This window comes from Nasonia vitripennis (assembly GCF_009193385.2).
Source record: "Nasonia vitripennis strain AsymCx chromosome 1 unlocalized genomic scaffold, Nvit_psr_1.1 chr1_random0003, whole genome shotgun sequence".
Taxonomy (NCBI): Eukaryota; Metazoa; Arthropoda; class Insecta; order Hymenoptera; family Pteromalidae; genus Nasonia; species Nasonia vitripennis.
The window spans coordinates 1,420,061-1,444,101 of record NW_022279589.1 but is presented as its reverse complement, the minus strand read 5'-3'; the positions used below and the strand labels follow the sequence as shown (position 1 = coordinate 1,444,101).

Here is a 24,041-nt window from a genome sequence, read left to right as displayed (position 1 = left end):
ATCGTACTAGATTATTTTTCTACATCATCAGGGAAGATTTATCGTTAAAATTACTTTCTATGAAATTAATTAATTTAATACCTCTAATCACTGGTCAGAGGATGCAAACCTTTTGTTAGATTAACATAGACAACATAATATTCAAAAAGGAATTGATCGAAATAAAGATACCGGATCACATTAAAACCAGTAGTCCAAATAGAAAACAATCAGTGTTAGTATTGCCGATATTCAGAAATAACAGGAATCTGCGCAGCATCAACTTTACAAGATTATTTAGATAGAAAGATATTAGAGGCGACATCAAATCACATTCTATTTCGCATAAGAGGCCTTTTCGAAAAATTAGTACGTAATCATTAAGACGCTGTGTGAAAGAGACACTTAATGCTAGTAGCATTGATACAACCATCTTCACTGCTCATTCGACCAGTCTTGTCTTAAAGTCAGTGGCCGAAAGAAGTGGCGTAGATATTGACACGTTGCGTAGAACAGCAGGCTGGACGAAAACCTCAATCACATTTGCGAAATTTTATAATCTGCGTTTAAGCGATCCCCAGGATTCGTTTGGCAAAGCAATTCTCAATCCCTAAGATAGCATTTGCACTTCTTTAATCTTACAGAGTTAAATTAAATAGTCTTGTGAATGAAAAATACAAGAGTAATTTTTATTTTTGTATCAGCTCCGTTTAATCATAATTGCCGTAACATGCTTTGAAAGTGTACGTGTGATCGTGAGGAAGAGGCGCGTAATACAATTCTATGATTAAACGAACTTACCTGTAAGTGAAGTTCTATCATAATTGTATGAAGCGCCTCTTTCGAAATTATCAGTTCCCACCCACGATGAATAATATATCACCCATTCTCAAGAAGTAAATCTTGAGCTCTAGATCTATTGATGTTACGGCATAGCTTTGAAGAAATGGGGATCATCGCACTAAGGATTTGAGTTTAATCCTTGAGCGGGAAAACATTGTTTTCCTTTTAATTCTTTTTATATGTTCAATTTGTTTTTACTAGGGTAGAGAACGTGATATGTATTCCGAAACAGATTTGAGAAAAAGAAAACTATCCTACTCCCTCATCGGGTCCCAAAACACTGAGAGCTACGGAGAGGATGTTTAGATAAACAAAAAAGAGGGAAAACAATATCTACTCCTTCATTGAATACCAAAATACTCTGAGAAAAGAAGGAATGTTTTAGTAGACCAATGTTTTAGCATGCCAATAGCCTATCTACTCATGTTATAATACATTTTATATACCAGCAGGATCCTTATTTATTATAGAAGTATTTGTTGTAAAGTTTGAAATAAGTTCCTATTAGTATTATGAATCAATGAATTAACATTCAAATTACTTACACATTATAAAAATATGTAATAAAAAATAGAGTGCTGCTATAAAAAGTATATTTTAATAATAATACAATTTTTAGGTTTGATTGGACCTGAGAAACAGGATAACTTAAATGTATCTCAAAAAATAACATCTGCATTAGAAATACCACATATTGTACCCATTCACTCATCAACTGTGAATACGCACCAAATATTGCCATTGTTGGATCCTTTAATTATAAAGGTATAAGTAGTACAACAATTATTTACATAAGCTATCTTTTATAAAGTTTTTTTTTTAATTACAGATAATGTATATAAAAAAAGTACACTTTTGTACATTTTGCATGAAATTTTAACTAAAATAAATAAGTAATTACATAAAATCTATTAATTTTTAAAATGTTTTGATAAATCTTTAAGTTCAAAGGGTTGAGTTCCAATTAAAATGGTCAGGTGTTAGTGATATAACTTTTATGTATGTCAATTAATAATTGCTACTCCAGGTCATTTGAATATTTGCGCGAGTTTAATTTTTGAAGCTACTAGTATAGTCAACTCAAGTCTACGTTCTATAGAGCAAATACTCTGAATTGTATTCCTTTCTCTTTTTCGTTTGAACCACTGAATCCTACGCATCTCACCTTGCTTCGTCTCTTACCTCAGCTAATAAATTAACAACTTAAGTGTACACTCTGTGTTCAAGATTATTATACCAACTTTAAAGCCTTTTGCTTCCTTAAAAATTCCATCAGTTAGTTTGAAGAGCAAGGTTTCAAGTAATAAACAAAAAAGTACATTTGACCATTGTGACAGATATATCATATGAATCTGTTTTTGCTTAGCTAATCTTTTTTAAATTAATCAATAAATCATTCTTAGAGTTGTAATGGTATAACAGCATGTAATAAAAACAATAGGTGTTTTTTAAAAATTAGATATATTGATAAAATTAAAACGAGTTAGTGAATTGACTCCAAATTTTAATCAGTGTTAAGCTAGAGATATAGTCGAATTGCTTGGTACATTTCAGCTTATCTATGGGTCCGTTAAAAAGTTCTGGTGGGGATGAAATAAAAAAAAAAATTTTCTTTAAAAATAAGACATCAATAAAATTAAAATAAGTCATCGACTCCTGAATTTAATCAGTTTGTGAAATGCTCAAAATTTTCGCATTTCTACTTTTAGTATAAAATGATGTCAACAAAACATAATTGATATTAAAAATAATTCCACTGAGTTATAGTGTTAGAGAGGAAGCGGGCGACGACAATAGCATAGATAAAGCGACCGAACGGCACACTGTGGGGTATTTCGACTTTTCGTGTTTCAAAATCAAATAACTCCGTATCCGGTCAATCAATCTATCTGAAATTTTTAGAGGATGATGTCTAAACTATCAGAAATCACAGAAAAATAAGCAGAAAAGTTGACTGTATAGCTCAGGAAAATTCGTTAAAGCTCACGGTTTTTGCAAAAAACTTACAAAAGTCACTGAAGAACAATGTTTTTTTTTTTTTATTTAATGCCTATAAACGCTGAATTAAAATCTGTTCCTTAAAATTTTGTAGTATTTTTTTTTTTTATTTAGAAAATGGAATAAAAACTTGTAAAATCGACAAAATTTGGTCTTTTATGACTCCGTAGGATTTGGTCTGATTCTATACAGCTATAAAACTATAAAAATGCTTGTTTGATTTTATAAACTATATAGTAAATACATCATATGACCAACATTTACGCACAAACGCGAGTGTTTTAGCGGAAAAAAGGAAATAAGTCTTAATTTGCAGGGTTTTGGGATTGTATACATCGCGATTCTCATGTTTGTGTATGTATACACATGAATGTGTGTGTATGTTGTACCTGATTCTCAAAAAAAAATTTTAGCGCGATTCCTTCATTTGGCTTCAAGTTCTAGCTGGTAAAAGTTGAGGTTTTAAGCAATTTTTGCATTTTTTGCCTATTTTCAATGATTTGTAGCTCATAAGGGATGCGTTTTTAACTAAACTTGAAGGGGTGATGTTTGAGGCTGCCGAGATATTCGAGACGGGATCAGCTGCATACGCTGATATCCTCAATGCAGGACTAGAACCGCAGGCGCAATCACAGGGTCCTCTTTACGTGGACATAAGTGACGAAGAAGCCTTGAGCATCATATTCGACTCGCAATTGGTGCCCGATGACAGCCCGATGACAATATCGATAACCCGATTGTTTACCTGCGTTCGGCTTTATTAGAAATTTATCGATATTTAGTATCGGGTTTAAATTAAAATATTTTAATCGGTGTTACAGTAAATAGTGATAGATTTGGTCGAGACGACGCATGGTTTCCAGTGCGAAAGATCCGCGATTTCGACTTTAACGATCTTTGGAACCGTATAGGTAGTTTCACAGAGTAACGAAGCATTTTTTATAGACGAGACTCTCCGCGTAAATGTAACTTATTCAGACTTACTACGCGGTGGTAATGGTCTGCAGGAGTCAAAGTCGGTTGACGCGTTAAATCGTCAATCAATTTTGACTATTAAAAATAACGATAAATAATTTATGCCTACCGCGGGCTATCGCATGCGGGTTAGTTTTTCTTGAGAAAGCTGAGTCCAAACGCACGATCTGGGAAAAAAATTTGCGAAAAATCGCCTTTAATTCAATAGCGCACCAAAGAACATGTGCAATTGAAATTTCTCAAAAAGCTGGAGTAGTCGTGCCTGAAGAAGGCTGTGGCTATACCGAGTTTCGGAAATTCCAATCATACTTGTTGGATTACGGAGTTGCGCTAATGGTATATTATATAGAGAGTTTAGGCCGCGGAGAGGGCGCGTTATTTAACGGGAAAACATTTTTTGACGGAGTAAATATAAAATATACTTAAAAAATTAATATCGCGTTCTATAGGGATATTAATCATTTTAATTTAATTTTAAACTTGACTGCGTTATGTGTGAAAAAGCATCAGCGATATTACTGTAAAGATTGTAACACAGTATATACGCGGCCTTTTCATAATAAATGTGAAAATCTTTGCATATCGTGCAATACTTCACCAGCGTCTCAGGCCCTCGGTGCGGCCATAACTTGTGACGATTGTCACTGTGAGTTTAAAAACCCACAGTGCTTCGCAAATCACAAGACTCCTGGCTCGTACACGATGAGTAAATCGAAAAATGCGCGACGCTCAATTCGCCAATTCGTATTGTACTTTTTGTCATTATGTTTATGATATTGACTCGAAAGCAGTGCATGAGAAAAATGCCAAACTGCTACATGCAAATTAGACCTCTAAAAAAAATTAACGTGTAGTTACGACAACAAAAAATTTTCACCCGGAAACTCTTTTCGACTTCTACGATTTCGAGACGACGCAAAACACTGTTCTAAGGGAAAAGGGTGAAAATAGCGTTTACCTACACGTGGTAAATTTATGCGTGGTGCAGTTTGCATGCTCGTCGTGTTTGAATGAAAACGATGTATCGCAATTTTGCAATTATTGTGGCCTTCGCCAACACGTTTGCACAAAAGTGCCGATTTCTAGCTTTTTAAATTTAGTTTTGCGAAAAAAAACTAATTTTAAAAACATCATCTGCATTCCGCATAACGCAAAAGCATTTGATTCACAATTCGTTCTACGTCACATTGTAGAGAATCGAATTGTGAAAGAATCCGGCAGCGTTCTGAGCTTAATTATGATCGGACGAAAAATAATTTTAATAAGTTTCGGTAAAACGAAATTCATATTCATGAAACTTGCCGCATTGACAGCCTCGTTCAGTCTGCCGGAAAAAGCAAAGAAAGGATATTTTCCGCATCTGTTTAATACAGATGATAACGTGGATTATGAAGGTCCTTATCCGGCAGCCGAATATTATGTACCGGACGCGATGAGCTCCAAGGAGCGTGAACACTTTTTTAATTAGTACAATGAAGTATCAATTAGAGAAGAGTTCAATATGCGAAGAGAAATAGTCTCTTATTACGTGCAGGATGTAACTATCTTGCGATTAGCTTGTTTAAAATTTAGACAGATATTCTTAGATTGCACTAATCTGTGACCATTTACGGAAAGCGTAACTTTGGCTGGCTCGTACTCTCTTGCTTATGCTCGCAATTTCCTAAAAGATAATTTGATAGGTCTTATAAGCAACGAAGGTTATGTGCGCGTCGATGGACATAGCCAAAAGGCCGTAGAGTGGTTGTTATGGGTTGAGCAGCAGTGAATACACCCTTTTCGGTCGTATAAAAGTCGACGGGTTTTTAGCGGATCTTCAAAATCCAGAAACCGGTACAGTGTACCAATTTCATGGATGTTATTTTCATGACTGTACGATCTGCTATCCAACAAGGCGCGATGCGCCTCTTCTAGATCGGACTACTCTCAATCATGTATGAGAGTACCCTAGCAATTTCAGCTAAAATAAGATCAAATGGTTTTATTTTAGTTGAAATGTGGGAGCAGACTTTAATTTGAATATAGCTACTTTAAACGCTTTTAAGCGCTTAATCGAAAATCACCCGATCGCGTAGAATGAAATTCTCAATCCGCGAGATGCTTTTTACGGTGATCGCACGGGTAACATTGCGACCTTATATAAAGTCGAACCACTATATGCCCCTTTGTTTGTAAAACGGGCAAGTTTCCGATAAAACACCCGCGCGTATATAACAGCACGGACTGTCTCGAACTAACTGGGCCTAATTTTGAATATTTTTACCGTGTTGAGGGCTTAGTTAAATGTATTATTTTACGCATGCAGAACTTGTTGTGAAATTTTAAGCAAAGTCCCATGTACACACGTAACGCCGGAAGAGATTAAAAAAAGTTTACAACTCGGTTATACAACTTTAAATATCAGCGTTATCTGGCAATACGAGATAACGCAGTACGACCCTAAAGCCGGTAATCAGGACGACACGACATGCGGATTGTTTACCGATTATATTAACTTATTTTTAAAGTTAAAACAGAAGAGCTCGGGCTGGCCACGTAATTGCACGGATGAGGCGAGTAAAGCGGCTTACATCGCCTATTATAAAAAAAAGTAGGGTATAGATCTAGATCCTCAAAAAATAGAGAAAAATCCGAGCATGCGCTCGGTTGCAAAACTTTGTTTAAATAGTTTATGGGGAAAATTTGGACAACGAGGTAATTTGCCTAACACCGAAATAATTAATTCGAGTGAGCAGTTTTTACAATTATTAACTAGCCCGGAAAAGGAAGTAGGTAGAATAGTTTTAGTTAACGAGAATGTAATATATGCAGCTACTAAGTTAAAAACAGAAGTAGCTGCTTCGGTATCGAGACCTTTGTTTCAGGCGATCCGAAATTCTACGCCTATAGAGTGCGTGCACCCAACGGCGAAACCTTTGATACGTGAAAAGTAATGGGCATCCGACTCAACTATGAGAATAGTCAAAAAATAAATTTCGACTCTGTTTTAGAGATGATGGAAAATCACGAATTCGATATTATTCACGCAGAGGAGAAGGAGGAGGGAGAGAAGGAAGTAAATGCGGTTTGAGGCGCGAATAATTGTATATATATGTTAGGAATTTCCATATAGGTCGAACGTCAGTCACTGACATTATTAGTTTTAAGCAAACGAAAAAATGTCGTGCTGTTTTGAAAAAAAGAGAATTTGTTAATCATCGATATTCTGTATCATATGGTTATATACATGAATAAAAAATAAAAATAAAAATTATATCCAATCTCGGAGGTAAAAAAAAAGACCTAGCAGGGCCGCCGGGTAGGACTTTTACTCGACGCGCAGGTAAGCTGTTTAACCCCAGCACAGGTGAATGACCAACGGTGTCGCTTCTCGCACTGCTGTTGACCTATATTTTACAAGAAGATATGCGCCACTATAGAAGCAACACCTGTAGTGGCGCTCTGAACCAAAAATTCATATACAGCATGGATGATTTTCTTCACTATTTCCTCCTCCACCTCCTTTCCTCTCTCACCCCACTTATTTTTTTTCGCTATAGCAACACTAGATGTGTGTAAAAAGAGAGAGAGAGAGAGAGAGGAAAAACCAAATTTTCTTTTTGCTCTAGTAAAATCTATTATACGTAGACAGTTTGTAGAGGTAGCAACTCCTGCGTCATGAATCCTCGTGGAGTTCTTGCACGGGTCATGGATCCTTTGATTCATACAGTTCATGAAGTGAGAGTGTCTGCGTTTCAAACACCATCGTGTTTCCATATACAATTAATAAAAGAAAATGCTGCGTACGTGAAATTGGAGGCAGAAATGTTAAATTATTATAGTACACAGTCGTTGTTATATTTTTGTGAAGATAGTTTTACAATTTCAATGGAATCTGATTCACCAGTGTTACACAAGGAAAAACTCCACGAGTTAAAGGTAAGAAAAAGAAGAAGACGAAGAATGAGGAATCCAAATTTATTTTTTACAATAATATAGTGACAGAATTTTTTTTTATTTTAGGGAAACACGATAATTGCAGTGAAAATAATGTGAAGATGGTTACGAGGAGTAACAGAAGAAGGATGCCCGCAACGATGCCGACTAATAGATAATGGCACATGTGGGACTCTGATTGAGTCAAACGAGGAAAGTGGCATTTATCTGCTAGAATCCCCGATTTCTTGCCTTACCTCCACGAGCAATTTTAGCTGGACTTGGTTTTGTCATGCCAAAATACGCTCTAGTAGATTAGCTTTCTGCTAGCCACGTGTGTAAATTGTGTCTGCTTCTCTGGCAATATAGTGTAACGACGGAAATGTCCTCCAACGCGGCCTCACCATCGTACCATTCTATACCGTGATGATAACACGAAAGATAAGAATTAGTCAAAATTATTCCCTTGGGTAATTTGTTGTAATACGGTGATTTCACAATCCAATGAGCGATACAATTACGGTCAACTGCAATTACAGCAATCTCCTTAGGTAAAAATAACCCTTCTTTATCGTGAAAAGTTTGGATATCAATGATAAAATCCATTGCAGCTATCGACCGTTTCTTTCTCAAATACTAGAGATGAACTAACAGCCCTCAAAATCCGAAGAGGTTATATAGGCAAACCCTCTCCCTTCACGGTTTCTCCCTCTCTCCCTCTGCATACAACGCAGAACTTTAACAAAAAAGAGGGAGGAGGCTGAGTTCTGCGATTCGTTTGTTCGTTCTTACTGTTACGCACATCTTATGAATTGTAATCTAAAATAACTTGACGAATAGTCGATCTCTAAAATATTGTCATATTCAGCATAAACAATACAATTTACGGTGTGTGTTAATGGTTTATCGAAACGCACTTCGATACGCACATTTCCATTACGGGCTATGGACCAATGCATACCGCAATGAGCAGACATGTCGGGGGTAAGATCGAATGCAAACAAATAAAAGCTATAGGGATATTCTGTTCTATCGATATCATTTTCCTCATTTGCAAAGTGTATTCCAGTACCAGCATAAAGAGTGTGGTAACAGTCTACGTAAAGAGGCGCAGCTGCGGAGAAGCTTGGCTGTAACGGTTTACCCGGCACTTGTTAACCATCGATATAAAGTGATAAATAATTAATACCGAAATTTTGAAAGTTGAATGGATTTAGTAATCTATCGGCGTTAAAAGCTTTATTATTAACAAATCCTATGATGAGTCTTTTCGGTAATTGCCCGAAAATTACATTATCTAAACACTCGCCGAGTATACCGTTATGCATACTGAATGCTTTAACCTCGACGCATGTCAGAGGGTATTTTGCAGTTGTTGTCGCTAATGTTTTAGCGTGTGCCACTAAAACATCTGGTTTTATTTTTGCTCGTCGTACAAGTAAACTAGCTTCTTTTATATGTACACTATAATTTTTATCGGAGGCATCCATTAAACAGAAAGCGTCCTTTGCACGTACCAAACGGACTCTCATTTCTACACCATTTAAAAGAAATCTATCCTGATTACATACGTCAATGTGCAGATGTCCTAAAAGATCAACGACTTTTCCATCGCTCGTAAATTTTTGACGACTTAAAAGACCTTTATTGTACAATCAGTGGCAGGCTTCTCATCCATTTTTCCTGCTGTATCCGCTCCCCATAATGACGACGAGAGATGCAATTTTTTGCATCAGGTCCGTAATTCTATAAAGTTTCAATGTACGCTCTATAAGGATACAGTGTATTAGTCGGCGTCACAAGTTTTTGATTGAGAAAAACGTTCACTTGACTAAACATTGAGTGCAAGAAATTGTTCACAGGTGCTACACTCATCCGTTTCCTTGTTGTGGGGTGTTATTTGAACATTTAGTATGATCATAGTATGAGCTAAATCTATATACTCTTCGCCTGCTGCGGCGACTAAAAATTCTACAGGTGCTTGATCAGAGAATGATGAAACAGGCTTGTATTCCACACATGATGATGATTCGATAGTGGTCTGGGTAATTGGTAGTGAAAACTGTAAGAGTAGCTTTGTCGATCGCACGCAACGACGAAGTGGCGCTGTGAGCGACGGGACTGTTCCCCTCTCTAGGGCGAGCGACGCCGAGCGCGGCGAGTAAGTCTGTCCCCGACAGTTGACGAGAGCGGACCGCTTTTGCGTGATATACCGCATCGAGTCTTTCAGAATGTTGTAAAGGTTTTATATTTAATAAAGACGTCCAGAGTATTCAGAGTGAATCGTATGTGTGTGTGTGCAAAGTTTATTGAACCACCCCTCTGACATATATAATTATATATATATATATATATATATATATGGGAGTGTGTGCGCTAAGAAAGCCACACTATTCCTACAAAAACAAATCAAGCTCTGATTTTAAGCACTCGCAGCTTGAATGATATAATAAAGACATTTTAAATTTTTGATTTAATCGAAAATATCCAAAACTTTATTTTTTTAGTAGATTTCCTACGCTTTTTGTTCACTGCACTTTTCACTTTTTTTCCTCTTGTATTCTTCTTCTTCTTTCTACCACTTTTTAGTCTTTTTACAGCTTTTGTTTTTTCTTGCTAGTTCGCCTCTTCTTCTTATTAGCGGTCTTGCGTGCACGACCGACGTACTGCAACTGTGACGCTCGTTTGAGCACCATCCCTTTATAGCCGGAGCCTTCCATAAGTTCGCTTATTTTCTCATTAGCCTTACGTTTTAGTTTCAGTCCAGACTCGGCTAGGCGATTAGAATTCACCATTAAAGTCGATAAGATTTCAATTGACTTGAATAGTGAATCTTAATTCCATTTTTTTCATTAGAACTTGATAAAACCTGATAAAATACGATAAAAATCAATATAAATCGATAAAACTTAATATGAAAAATTACAATTGAAATTGATAGAATTTCAAGAAGATCATGGTCTATCGATTTCAATTGCAATTTTTCATATTAAGTTTTATCGATTTATATTGATTTTTATCGTATTTTATCTCTATTTATCAAGTTCTAATGCAAAAAGTGAAATTAAGATTTACTATTCAAGTCAATAAGTAATCTAATCGACTTTTATCGACCTTTTCCAACAGGGTTATTTTAAATTTTTCTCGCGATACTCTTTCACTGTGCACCAAACTCTGGATAGAAAAATTCTTCAATTTCCTCACCTTCTAAATCAACCAGTTTATAGATGAACAAGTTTTGACGTTTTTTTACTTTAACAATTTTAAAAATCTCTTCGCTCCAGCCTTATTTGTAACCTTTTTTAAAGATGTTACGCTCTCTGCTAATTCGAAAATACTGATCCACTTTATATCTCGGTCTTTTCCTCATAACCTGTTGTTTCAAAGATTTTTCCAACATATTTTTTCTAGCTTCCTGTGCATTGTAAACTGTCACGGCAGCAGGTTTCATTTTTATCGTTGAGTGTATACTATTGTTATAACTCTGAACTATAGCTTGCAGTAGATCAATATAACGTTTCGTATTTTTATAGGGTAAAATAGCGAAACATTCGTTCCTTTAGCGTTCTGTTAAATCTTTCCACAACTGCGGCTTTTACATCAGGATTACGCGCTCTCATATGAGTCATCATATGAGAATTTCGACCAATTTCTCATATGAGTATTCATATGATAACCGAATATTTAAAAAAAAAATAAGGTGATTTTATTAATTTTGTAACTGATATATTCAGTAATAAACATGTACATTAAATAGTAATTGTATTTAAATAAGAACTGTATTTATTTACTTATTTTCATTACAACGATTTAACAAATTTGGTTTTACTTTTACATAAATATTTTAATGTATTTTCTTACTTTATATGTACAAACATATAAATTGAATAGAGCTTTTATCTACCCTAAGAACTATATTTTGTACAGTAGTCTTTTTTAACGATCGTTATTATAGTTAAACTAAAGTGTATCACATAATTAGCAATATTTAAAAAATACTTTTCTTTTTGATCATTAATAGTAAATGAGTATTAAACAAACACCGTCTTGAATGATTGTCGTTAACATACAAACAAAAACTTATAATACTAATGACTTTTACAAATCATGATTTTTTGTAAAAAGATAAATACTTTTTTTGTACTGATCTTTTCAAGACAATCAAATTCTACCATAAATTGCCATAAAAATAAAATAAATTATATTTATCTTAAGTTTTCAAAAAGTATTAAACTGTAGTGTGTAGGTACACAGCGAGAAACTTAAAATAATTTTTGTGTACATCAAAAATCAGTTCCAACGTATCTTGTGTAATGAATTCGCACTACGCTTACATTTGACAATTTACGGTGTTTACATAAGTTCAATAAAAATAATTGAATTTTTTTATTTCTACAATCTCCTTTTGGCGTAATTCTTTCTATAGTCTGTTCTCAAGTCTCTTATAATCAAAGATAATTCCACTGTTATATTGTGTAATGATTCTGTACGTTCCTCTAATAGTAAATCTGTTCTTTTTTCAGTATAGTCATGGAAAATGCCTACAAATTGCATAATTATGAAATTAATAAATCAGTTAATTTATATTATAAAACATTATCTAATAACAAATACATAACTTACTTATAAATAATCTCAGTAGTTCGTCTTCAATTTGTTTAGAAGGTGATCTTCCAGGAAGATAACTATTTTTATTCACTCGTTCAATCTGCAAAGCTCTATTCATTAGAGTTTCATGTCCCCAAATCTCGAGTGCGAGCCATCTTAAAAATGGTTTTATTGGCTGTTTACACATATAATTGAAGCCTACGCTAGTTATACTAAGTCCTTCACCCAGGTAAATCTATAAATCACATTTGTTACAGAATAATTTTTGTATGAAAGAAAAAAATAAGAGGTTAGGTAAAATAGTTTAAAATCAAAGCATAGTTTGGAAAAATTAGTTTTAAGAATACATAAAAAAGAAAATAATTCAACAATTAATAGTAGTGGATATTTTGTTAGCAAACCAGGTCGCCCGTAACTTGATACCGTCTCCTGCGATCTTCTACTCCTGGTGAACCCTCTCGTATATAGTACTCACAGCAAGCAATGATTAATTTGATACTGTCTCCTCTAGTTTTGTAACCTTTTTATATATAAAAAATGCATATTTAAAATTCTGATAAAGATTATTTTTAATTTCTTATCATAAAAAATCATTGATTACTTTTATTATTCAAAGTTGTAATAATGACTTGAGGTTGATTATGTCTTTGTCTTCCTGAATTCCTTAAATTTTTAGAATCAGAAGTGTTTGGATTTTTTGTTTGACTGCCATGTGCTAACGGAGGATCATCTGTTTCATGAGAACGTATTAATGGTTGTCTACGTGCTTTATCAGGATTGTCTGATAAATTAGTTTGGTAATTCTGATTCAAAATAGGATTTCGTCTTTCAATATTTTCATTACTTTCAGCACGATTATTATCTGTATTATTAGTTTGAATATCTTCTGATTGTAATATATCATCTGTATCTTTAGGCCTTATCTGCTGACTAGCTGGTAAATCAGCTGTATCACCATTTTCTTGATCAGAAATTTGCGAAAAAATATCTCTTCTCTAAAAAGAAAAACAAAATAAAAAAAATTAGCATTTTCTTTATTAAAAAATTATTTTTCAATATTTAATAAAATACCTTCTGGACCATTTTTATTAGGTGTTTCACGACTGCTAATACTCAAGCCATCATCACTGAGTTCTAAAATACAAACAAAAATTATTGTAGGTTATGAAAAATGTATTGATTATATAAACTTAATTAATCATGTCTTAAAGCAATCGTAATAAACCAACCTGACTCGCTCACAGTCATTTCACTTTCAGTAACTGAAATTTCAAGTATAAAATGCGCATTAACTTAAATGTCAAGTAATAAATAAATAACAATTTGTATAAAGTATTAATAATTAAATTTATTTTACCTCCATTCTTTAACGTTTTCTGAGAATCAAATTGTTCTCTATTCAAACAAACTTTTAATTCTGGCAATTTCATGCTGAGCAGTTTGATTCAATTTTGTAAGTTTCTTAGGGCTGTCAGCTTTACCTTCCTCACTATCATCTGATGTATCGTTAAAATTTTCTAAATAACTTTTCTTTTTTAGTCAGCTTAAAACTGATTTACTTCTTGACGCAAGGGTTTTACGTTTCATATCTTCTTTAATCTTTTTAGTCTATATGTGCAAAAAATATTTTAATGATTCTATTATTTGTCGAAAAATTTTTTAATTTATATTTACAAAAACACTGAATATTTACATTAGGCGCAACTGGAGGTTTTGTTGCTTTCAAAGGAGAAGGCTCCCTTTCATCAGAGAAGAGTCTAGGTATCCTATTTCTCGTACTCTTTTCAATAACTGGTATATCGCTTTCATTCTCTATATACATTTTTTTTTATTTTATTGTTTCATATTTAATATTTTCTCTGTTAAAAATATCTGAATAAATTTCTATGTGGATTATCCGAATGGACATCCATGTCGTTGATTCACTTGATTCCAAGTTGATTCAACGTGGATAACTGCCTGAATTATCGACTTTTACTAAAAAAAAAATTGGATAAAAATTAGAAGCTTTTTCTCTCGGTAGAGCATGTAACATCCGTATTGTACTATTTAGATGATATATTATGTACTATACGCATGTTCTAAATCAAATTTCATCTCATCAAGTTATAAACTTATTAAAACATAAATTTTGCATGTTTTTTATGAAATCAAACCTAATTTCTAGCAATAAAATTTTGTATTACTTTCGCTCATGTAACCATATGTTGTATTTAGATGACAGATATATGTAGTTCAACTAACAAATTCCTTTCTGCGACAACAGAGTCAATTTGCGTAAGTGAATAAGTACTGCATTTTATTTTAATGGATTTATTTTTGAATATTTTCAAATCTAAAACTTTTATTTTAGTGGCAATGGGAAAATAACATTGAATTCTCGACACAGGAAGATAATCATTGTAACGATAATGTTATTTTAGACATTCTAAAAAATCTTTCTAGTAAAGCAGATAAGAAATTAGAAGATCGGTTATTTGAATCAGTTGATGCTCATGTTGACATGAGGTACGGAGAACTTTTTCTAATGTGTATGAATTATTGTTTGTCTGGTGAATTACCTTTTACGGAAATAGTAAATCTAATGAAGCTCATAAACATAATATGTGCAAAAAATATACTGCCTGATACTCGTTAAGAGATGAACAAATTATGCAACGATTTTAACAGTATAACATTTCATAGTGTTTGCTCTACGTGCTCTGCGTACAATGGCGAGTTTCAGAATTTTAGAGAAACTATTACATGTGAAGTATGTGATACTATTGTTGATGTGTCTAATCCATCAAATTCTTGTTTCTTCGCAATAATTGATCCATCAAATGCAATTCGTAAACATTTGAAGGCTCATGAGGATTATTATAGTTATATTATGAATGAAAGAGTTCATGAAAAGAATCAAATCAATGACATTTACGATGGAAAAATGTAAAGAGAGTTCATTTCTACTTTATCTGCTCAGATCAAAATAAATATGTGACTGCAATTATGAATACAGATGGGGCATCAGTATTTAAATCATCAAATTTTTTAATATATCCAATATACATATATTATGTTAAACGAGTTCCCTATACAATCAAGGTTTAACAATGTAATTCTCACTTGTCTTTGGTTTGGATATGGTAAACCTGAAATGAGTGTATCGTTAGAAATTTTTTTAAAAAATGAATAAACTTTCGACCACTGGGATCTTATGCGAAATAAAAAATGAAGAGATTTACATAAAATTCTTTATATTGGTTGCTTGCGTGAATACCATTGCTCGAGCACCAATGAATGGAACACAGCAATTCAACGCAAGATGTTGTTGTGATTGGTGCACACAAGAAGGTTCATATTTTGAAGGAAGTATACGTTATCCGTACGTAACGCCATTACCGCTGGAAAGAACTTCAGAAAATACTATTGCATTTGCAAAAGAAGCTTTAAACTCAGGACATCCTGTTTTTGGTGTCAAAAGCGCTTCTCCACTATTGCTTTTGAAAAGTTTTGACATAATAAGAGAATTTACGCCAGACTATATGCACTGTGTCTTAGCTGGAGTAGTAACACAACTTACTGATTCTATTTTGTGTGATTTATTTAATAGCGACATCGAAAAAAATCGATCAATTGCTACTAAACATTAAGGTACCAAACAAATTATGTCGTTTAACTAGATCACTAAAAGATAGACGTAATTGGAAAGCCTGAGAATGGAAAAATTGGCTACTTTACTACAGTGTGCCTGCTTTTAATGCAGTAATGAAAAATAAAAATAAATTAAGACATTGGTTGCTGCTGGTAGAATCAATGCACATTAGTTTAAATACAAATATCACATTTACTATGTTAAATGATGTAAATAAAATGTTTCGTGCATTTGTATTACAGATTCAAGAACTATACCCATTAAAATCAATGACATACTATGTGCACCAATTATTACATATAACAAAAAATATCAACGATTGGGGACCATTGTGGGCGCACACAGCATTTTATTTTGAAGCAGCTAATCACAATTTACTAACTGCGATTCATTCTTCAAGAGGTGTTATATTACACATTTTAAGATACACAAATCTTCGACAACATGCACAAATTTTAGAAGAAATTGTATATCCAGACTGTTCACCTTGCATAAAATACTATTGCGAAAACATACTTCAATCAAAAAGTCAAAAAATCTACAAAATTTCTGAGATAACTTATTTTGGTAAAGGCAAAAGTATAGATCAACGACTACTTAATCAGTTAAATGTATCACCAAGAACAAATTTATTTCAAAAATTGTCCTAAATAATTGTTTGTACCAGACATCTAATCAAATTAATCGACGATCTTGTAATTATTTTGTTAAATGTGCCATTTTTCAAAATAAATCATTTTCTTGTAGATTCAGTAAATAAAACAGAACTAACAGTTTGTCAGGTAGTAAAAACTAAATCCAATAGCATTTTCTCATTTTATAAAAGAGGTTATACATATAAAAGACGAAACTCTGACTATTCCAACTAGAGAAATCGATAAAAACTCTGTGTACATAGAAGGACATGTTGTTTATCATGCACATAAGGATTGTGCACTTAATGATTGTGCATAGAAATTAATGACTTAAATTTTATGCACAATACATTTTTAATTGTGCACACTATTTTAAATTGAATTAAAAAACTAAAATATAATTATTATGCACAAATTTATTATGCACATAATATCAACACTAAACTGTCAATGTATTATATTGTACACAAAGGATCGTGCACAATGTAAATTATTCGAGTCAAGTATTGTGCACAAAGTACAAACCAATTTATTATGCACATAACTTTAATTAGATATTGTAAGTTCGTATATTGTACACAAAATATTGTGCACAGAACCAATAATTGAAGTAAACAATTCTGTTCAAGATCTTTGTGCACACTTTTCTATTTAGCATATTTGTTGTGCACATAATAAAATTATCGTGCACAACCGTTTTTTGATTGTGCACAAAATATATTTTATTGTGTACAAAACATATTTTATTGTGTACAAAATATATTTTATTATAATAATTATTACAAACATTCATAGAGGGCGCTACTTACACGTTTCGCATTGCGTTTTATTAAAAAATTTGTTTAAGAATGAAGATCATGCACTTATGTAGTTGCTTAATTTTAGAGCGTGTCACATAGAAAAAATTGAGTTTAGAAGCGAGTCGGTAACAAGCTGGTAGGTAACTAGTGATAAATGAGTACACATTTATTAAATTATATTTATTTACTAGATAACCATAGTAATAAATATTGCACAATCAAATCACGTGAAATGACAACCTCTTAAAAGTTTTCGATTGTACTTGATTTGACTTCTTTCTAGACGCCCTAAATACCTATTTTTGATTTTCATTTTTTTTTTCATCACTGTATTGCTAAGCTTAATTCAAAATCATTTTTAAGCTTTCAGCTTATTTTATATATGTTAATTTATCAATTTTGTATAATTAATGATTCAAGACGGAAATGTGCTATTTATGAAAATTGAAATACTTATTAAATTTTTTTTATCTCGCTTGAAAAATCCAAAAATTAATTTAAGTTAACGTTTAAGTAACATTTATTAATACTGAAATTTTAAATGGTAGTACATGAGTACAACAAATGTTTCTATGATAATAATAATAATGGAAGGGGAAAGGAACAGAGGAAAAAATGAGGCAAGTAAAAGTAACGTAAGTTTATAATTTAATGGATTATTTTTATTCATTTACAACAATGTATATTTTACGAAATATTTGTATTAGTAGCTTAAATAAGGTATTGGTCGTGTCGTACACAATTTCTCACTAATATAATCAACAAACGAAAGATATTACTATAAAAATTAGTCATCGAGACTTATCATTATATTCTTCTTTTACAGAGCTACAAACAACTTCATTTTAATTCATATGAATTTTGTAATTATAATTTTAAATAGATATGTGTAATGTGATTTGTTAACATTAACACTTTCAAGCACTATTTTAGGGTAATTTTATAATGAGCATAGCATTTGAAGTTGAAACAATTCTATACAAACATAACCAAAACTGTAATATACAAAGTGTGCTTTAAAGTGTTATTCTATATTTTCCACACCACCCGTGAGGTAAATAGATAAGCGCGTTTTTTTTATGTGGCATCCCTTGCCTTACTGAAATTATTTATTTTAAATGAAATCTTAATTATAATTTAATTAAAGAAACTAACGAAAAGGGTGCAAAAAAGAAATGTATTAAACTGAATTATTTAAAATATTCTATTAAATTTCAACAAGGTATAGGCCTAATCCACAGTGTGCTTGTGTATGTGCGCGCGACATGTGTGCATGGGCGTATATGTCTGTGTGGGCCATTCCACATCGTTCGGTATGCATAATACGCATACGTAAACGTACGGGATGGAAATATATGTGGCCAACGTACAAACTGTTAGTGACGGATGCAGGGGAGAGAAACGAACAGGCTTGCAGTACCTAACCTTCCATGATGAAAACAGTAGACGTGTGCCTTCTGCTTTGCAATTTCAAGTTCTTGGAGTTGTTGAATAATTATACTTAACGACTCCAATAACTTGAAATTGCAGAAAGCATACCTTCATTGTTTACATCCGGAAGATTAGGTATTGCAACTTCGTTTCTCTTACCTGCATCAGTCACTTACAATCCTCACATTGGCCCCACTGACTTTTCCCCTGTCCGTGTATACACACGTATACTACATATAAGGAACGATGTATAATAGCCCTGTGTACGCGCGTGTGTGTTACGTATACATGTGTGTATATGTGTCTGCGTGTGCGCTTGTGTGTGTATGTACACTCGCGTATGTGTGCGTGCGTATGTGTACATGTGCGTATGTGTCTGTTTACGCACGCGCGTGTGTACGTATGAGTGCGCATGCGCATGTGTGTGAGTGTGTGCGTGCATGTATGTATGGATGTGCGGTCATATATGTGCGTGTGAGCGTGGGCGCGCGCATCAAAACATGTTTGTGTTTTTACATGTTGCGTGTGTGCGTGTACATTTGAGCATGTGTGTGTGTGTGTGAGCGCGTGTGAGTATGTGTGCTCATGTATATGCTTGGGAGCGTGCGCTCGCGCATGTGAACACGTATGTGTGTGTGTGTGTGCGTGGGCGTGCGTGCGTTCGTGTGCATGCATGTATGTACATGTTTGTGACAGGTATCCGGAAGTGGCTGCCAAGATAGGCCGCTATCTTGGCAGCCACTTCCGGATAATAGCGATTCGTCTCTGGCATTGGTGTCCTATATGTTGTCTCCGATGTCCTCGACGTCCTTAATCCCCTGGATCTCCTTCTGGATATCCTTGATGTCCTGTTTTCGATCTCCTCGATGTCCTTAATAGCCTGGATCTCCTAGATGTCCTTCATGTCCTGGGTTTCCTACACGTCCGTGATATTCTGGATTTATTTGTTGTTCATGATGTCCTGTAAGTCCTCTTCTTCTTCATTCATTTTTCACTAAAAAAGATGAAGAATAATTGAAATAAAATCATTTAAAAACAAACATTCGGATTTATAAAACTTATTTATATAATCGACCTACATAATTTATATCAGAAAGTTCGATGTCAGAATTGGAATCCATCTCTTCAATATCTCTCAATAATTGTTCATAGAACTCGTGCTGGAGTTGTGCCGGGATGTTTTGATTCCATACCTCGCCTCCCATCATATGTTCAGGTAAATAAGTTGTTATAGGTGTTCTACAGTTTGGACATTCCCTTTTGATCAGATTCCGTACGCAATTGTTGCAGATACGGCGAGGGCAGGTTGGCAGTTTATGCAGATGCTCCTTCGAGTAGCATACATTGCACACTTGCAGAAAAAAAGTATATTAGATATACTACATATCTCATTGAAATTATTAATTCGTCTATTTTATTACAGAATTACAGTAATTATTATATATCCTAAATAAGAAATAATTAAAGCAATCATTTAACATGACTTTATGTCATAATTTTAATAGGCAATTAATTATAATTAGTTCTTAACAATTTAAAGAAAAACTAATTTTCTCTTTTAAACGACGTTATCCTTCGGTATTTTAGTTTTGACTACATCTTTAAAATCAGACTATCGATCCTCCCTAGCCTAGGGTAAAGAAAAAAATAACGAGTCTTTTTCCTTTAAGGTTTTGATAAACAATGCCACTTTATAATATTAAAGATGATTGTATTTTATATTTAGTGAAGTAAGAAATCAAACAATAAAACAGGTTTTCAATTTTTGACAAAGATGGTATTGGCCATCTAAGCGTTAAAGAAAAAAAATAATTTTCGTCTTTACCCATCCTTGAAAAGATTGAATATCTCATCTTGAAAATGCAATGTTTCAGTTTCGTAACCCTCAGGTGCTTACTTTATGCCACCATTTTACTTGTGATAGCTTTTACAAAATTTAGTATTTTGCTGATAACATAGCGTAAATCTATTAGTTATGATTAGAAATCAGTTATCTACGTATTGATAGCATACATTTACTGAATCAAAATTATAAATGTTAACAATTGAGCAAACTTGCAATCACAAGTCTTTATAATAGTTATGTATTGCTAAAGTGATGTTAATAATTGTAACCACTGAATATTGAGTCTATAGTCATAAAATTCGAAGACCAGCAAAAATCGGTGCTAGTCAGCACTCAAATTTGACTGATCAACGTAATTATAGACATAATAACAACTGTTCACTGTCACACATCGCGAATATCAGTAAAAGTGGTGCCAGTCGGCACTCTTCTTCACTAATCGTCGCGATTGAGAGAACACGAAAACGTAAAAAAACGATAAAGCTATTCTATTGAAATTTAACAAAATACCGTGCTGCTCTTAGATAAATTATTATTTAGTACAATTGTTTTAGGTAATATTGAGTGCACAGTCATGAAATTCGAAAATCAGCAGAAAACGGTGCTAGTCAGCACTCAAATTTTACTGATCAACGTATTTATAGACGTGATAACTCATCCTTACATATCGCAAACATCAGTAAAAGAGGTGCCAGTCAGCACTTGCTTTCACGTACGGTCACGACAGTAACTACCATAATAATCATGGAAAACGATGTAGCTGTATTGCTATTATTTTACAAAATTGTTTAATGTATTTGAATTAATCTTATTTTTGTACACTATATCTTATTTCATTTGATCAATAGATGTATGCATCAACATTGTAAATTTTTTATTATTAAAAAAAATGCACAACGCTAAGAAAAAGGACTTTAACTCATGGGCAAAATCTAACTATTATATGATTCTGAATCAAGTTGTACTTCATTTGTTTCCGTTCTGGATAAATGTAAAAATAGTTTTTACAAAATGAAATAAAAAAATTCAACTATAAATTCCAAATAAATATTGGAACTATACCGAATATGTGTCTTCACTTATATTTACTAAGTTTACACTAACATTTCTTCAGTTAATTTCAAATATCCAAATCCGCCAATCTACAGACAATTTATACATATTTAATATATTATATTTTTGCTTGTTACATTTAAACTATTTTCAATCTAAACTCATTTCAAATGTCGCTCGTATTACTAACAAACTTTTGCGTTTATTCGCACTCATGTTAAGTCAACAGTCATAAAATGTGAAGATTAGCAAAATATGGTGCTAGTCAGCACTCAAATTTTACTGATCAACGCTTTTGTAACTATTTCCTCACACATCGCTAATATCAGTCAAAGTGGTGCCAGTCGGCACTCTTCTTCACTAATGGATTCACTAATTCTTCACAACGCGATTGTGAGAACGCAAACATGATAAAACCAACAATTAAGCTATTTTACTGAAATTCGACAAAAATACCGTGTTGATCAATTGTTATTTAGTACAATTGTTTTATGTAATCTCACAGTGTAGGAAAGTATTAAATTTGTAATTTTTTAAATCGATGAATATTGAATCTACAGTCATGAAATTCGAAGACCAGCAAAAATCGGTGCTAGTCAGCACTCAAATTTCACTGATCAACGTACTTATAGAAATGATAACTCTTTTGCATCATAAACTTGATTTAAACATTAAAAAAATCTACTACACTTTTTTTTTAATTTTATTGAAAAAACAATATATGTAAATGTAAACTTAGTAAATATTGGACACGACAAGGACTTATTTAGCTCAAAATATATAGAAATTAATATTTGTCATAACTTATAACTTCTTTCTCTTGTATTTTGATCGCCGGATAATGACGCGTATCGCGTTGATTAAAATTAATTGTTTCAATTAGGCACATCTCAAAATAAAAATTAATAAATACTAGTTTCTCATATTCGCGAATAGTCACACAATTTTTGGTAAGCTGTAAGCCTTTGAAGGTTGTCGAAACATAGTCTGTCCCTGTTACTTATATTATATACATTAAAAAGAAATATTTTCATTATCTGTTAATATAATAGAACTTTTCCTACACGTGCGCAAAGTTCGATTTAGCGAACGCCTTTGCATTGGCAATGTGCCATTTTTCACACGCATACAAGAGCGTGCGGGAAAGTATCTGAGCGCGCGGGAATGTATAACAGTGTGTGCGCGCATACTCTTATACATTCACGCACGCTCAGTTACTTCTACACTGACTCTTTTCAGCGTATGCGATAGTGGAACATTACAGGCAAATGCGTACGCAAAATTTAACGCTGTGCCGCGTAAGAGGTAGAATAATTAATAATATACGATATACGTGCACTGCGTAGATGTACCCACACTCGTTCATTATGTTTACGCACTCGTATCGTAATGTAGGTCTAGAAAACTGCAAATGAGTGTGCAAAATAGTATATTCCCTTGTTGTATTTTTCTTCAAGAGTAAATCTTTTTAAATTATGCAATCTTTACAACATTATAGTTTTCTTAGTTTGAGTTTAATATTTTAATTTATGGTTGATTGATTTATTTATTTTTAATTTTAATTTTGTTTGTCACGTTATCTGTTTTTTTTAAATTTCTTTGTAGTTATCTTGATTTATAATTTTTTTTCTCATTTTTAATCTTTCTAGTTTGCTTTTATTTTTTAAATTTCTTTGTAGTTTTGACAGTAGTTTTCTTGATTTATAATTTTTTTTCTCATTTTAAATCTTTATAATTTTTTTTTTTTCATTTTTAAAATTTCTTTCGTTTTAATTTATTTATAGATTTTTAATTTATTGTATTTTTAATTCCTTTTTTTAACGAAGTAATTTTGCGGAGTTTGTTAGAAAAAATATTATATGCAATACGTGCGCGTACATGTCTTAACACTCCTCTTATTGTCAAAAGACGAGTGCGGAAAACATTTATGTGCACGCGTTGCATATATTTTTGCAACAAACTTGACTAGTGCGAAAATCATCTTTTTGTTCACTAATTGCATAATGTTCTATTTTAATATTCATAAATGCAGAAACATAATTATGAAGTGAATTATTCTTTTATCGAATAATGTTTACATATAAAATTTCGAAATAAAGTCATGTTTTATCAAATTAAAAATAACATAAAATAATTTATATAAGATGAGAATACCTTTTTGAAGATTTTCTATAAAAAAATACTAACAAACATACGTATAAATTATAAAATTATAAATTATGAAATTATTTTAAAACCTCGGACATGCGGAACTTGATAAACTATATAATATGGAATCTAAATCGTTTTGTCGAGAACTACGATATTCTCGGTTCGAGATACCA

The 24,041-nt window shown here is 32.8% G+C and overlaps 3 protein-coding genes across 6 annotated transcripts in view; 2 read left to right on the top strand and 1 right to left on the bottom strand.

Annotated features, from left to right (window-relative positions):
* LOC107981322 overlaps positions 1–24,041 on the top strand; it is a 526,190-nt gene that overhangs the window by 112,822 nt on the left and 389,327 nt on the right. For all 3 annotated transcript variants that reach the window (XM_031930377.2, XM_031930417.2, XM_031930447.2), the window contains one exon: positions 1,442–1,587. In XM_031930377.2, the coding sequence (XP_031786237.1) occupies positions 1,442–1,587 (146 nt within the window). The remainder of the gene's footprint in view (positions 1–1,441; positions 1,588–24,041) is intronic.
* On the bottom strand, positions 11,885–14,316 carry LOC116417637. 2 transcript variants are annotated; one of them, XR_004227890.1, is made up of 6 exons: positions 13,676–13,758; positions 13,548–13,580; positions 13,390–13,452; positions 12,920–13,313; positions 12,334–12,838; positions 11,885–12,251 (listed from the first exon to the last, which is right to left on the bottom strand). XR_004227890.1 is itself a non-coding variant. In XM_031931797.1 (5 exons), exons 2-5 carry the CDS (start codon positions 13,746–13,748, stop codon positions 13,285–13,287), a joined length of 198 nt encoding a protein of 65 aa, XP_031787657.1. In that variant the 5' UTR covers positions 13,749–13,926; positions 14,012–14,316; the 3' UTR covers positions 13,176–13,284. The 2 variants fall into 2 exon arrangements, 1 of the variants encoding a protein (XP_031787657.1); XM_031931797.1 differs by lacking the exons at positions 11,885–12,251; positions 12,334–12,838 and adding an exon at positions 14,012–14,316 and having other exon boundaries at positions 13,176–13,313; positions 13,676–13,926.
* LOC116417661 lies at positions 15,408–16,749 on the top strand. Its single transcript, XM_031931906.2, has 2 exons — positions 15,408–16,104; positions 16,195–16,749. The coding sequence occupies exons 1-2, from the start codon at positions 16,066–16,068 to the stop codon at positions 16,600–16,602; spliced, it is 447 nt and encodes a 148-aa protein (XP_031787766.1). The 5' UTR covers positions 15,408–16,065; the 3' UTR covers positions 16,603–16,749.

Bases quoted from the DNA above. Each gene is read 5' to 3' on its own strand.
- LOC116417637 (XM_031931797.1), bottom strand. From the start codon at position 13,748: ATGAAATTGCCAGAATTAAAAGTTTGTTTGAATAGAGAACAATTTGAT. The intron at 13,581-13,675 runs GTAAAATAAATT...TTGAAATTTCAG, and splicing joins GAAAACGTTAAAGAATGGAG to TTACTGAAAGTGAAATGACT. The intron at 13,314-13,389 runs GTATTTTATTAA...TTTTCTTTTTAG, and splicing joins TAATAAAAATGGTCCAGAAG to AGAAGAGATATTTTTTCGCA.
- LOC116417661 (XM_031931906.2), top strand. From the start codon at position 16,066: ATGAAAAATAAAAATAAATTAAGACATTGGTTGCTGCTG. The intron at 16,105-16,194 runs GTAGAATCAATG...TTTGTATTACAG, and splicing joins TAAGACATTGGTTGCTGCTG to ATTCAAGAACTATACCCATT.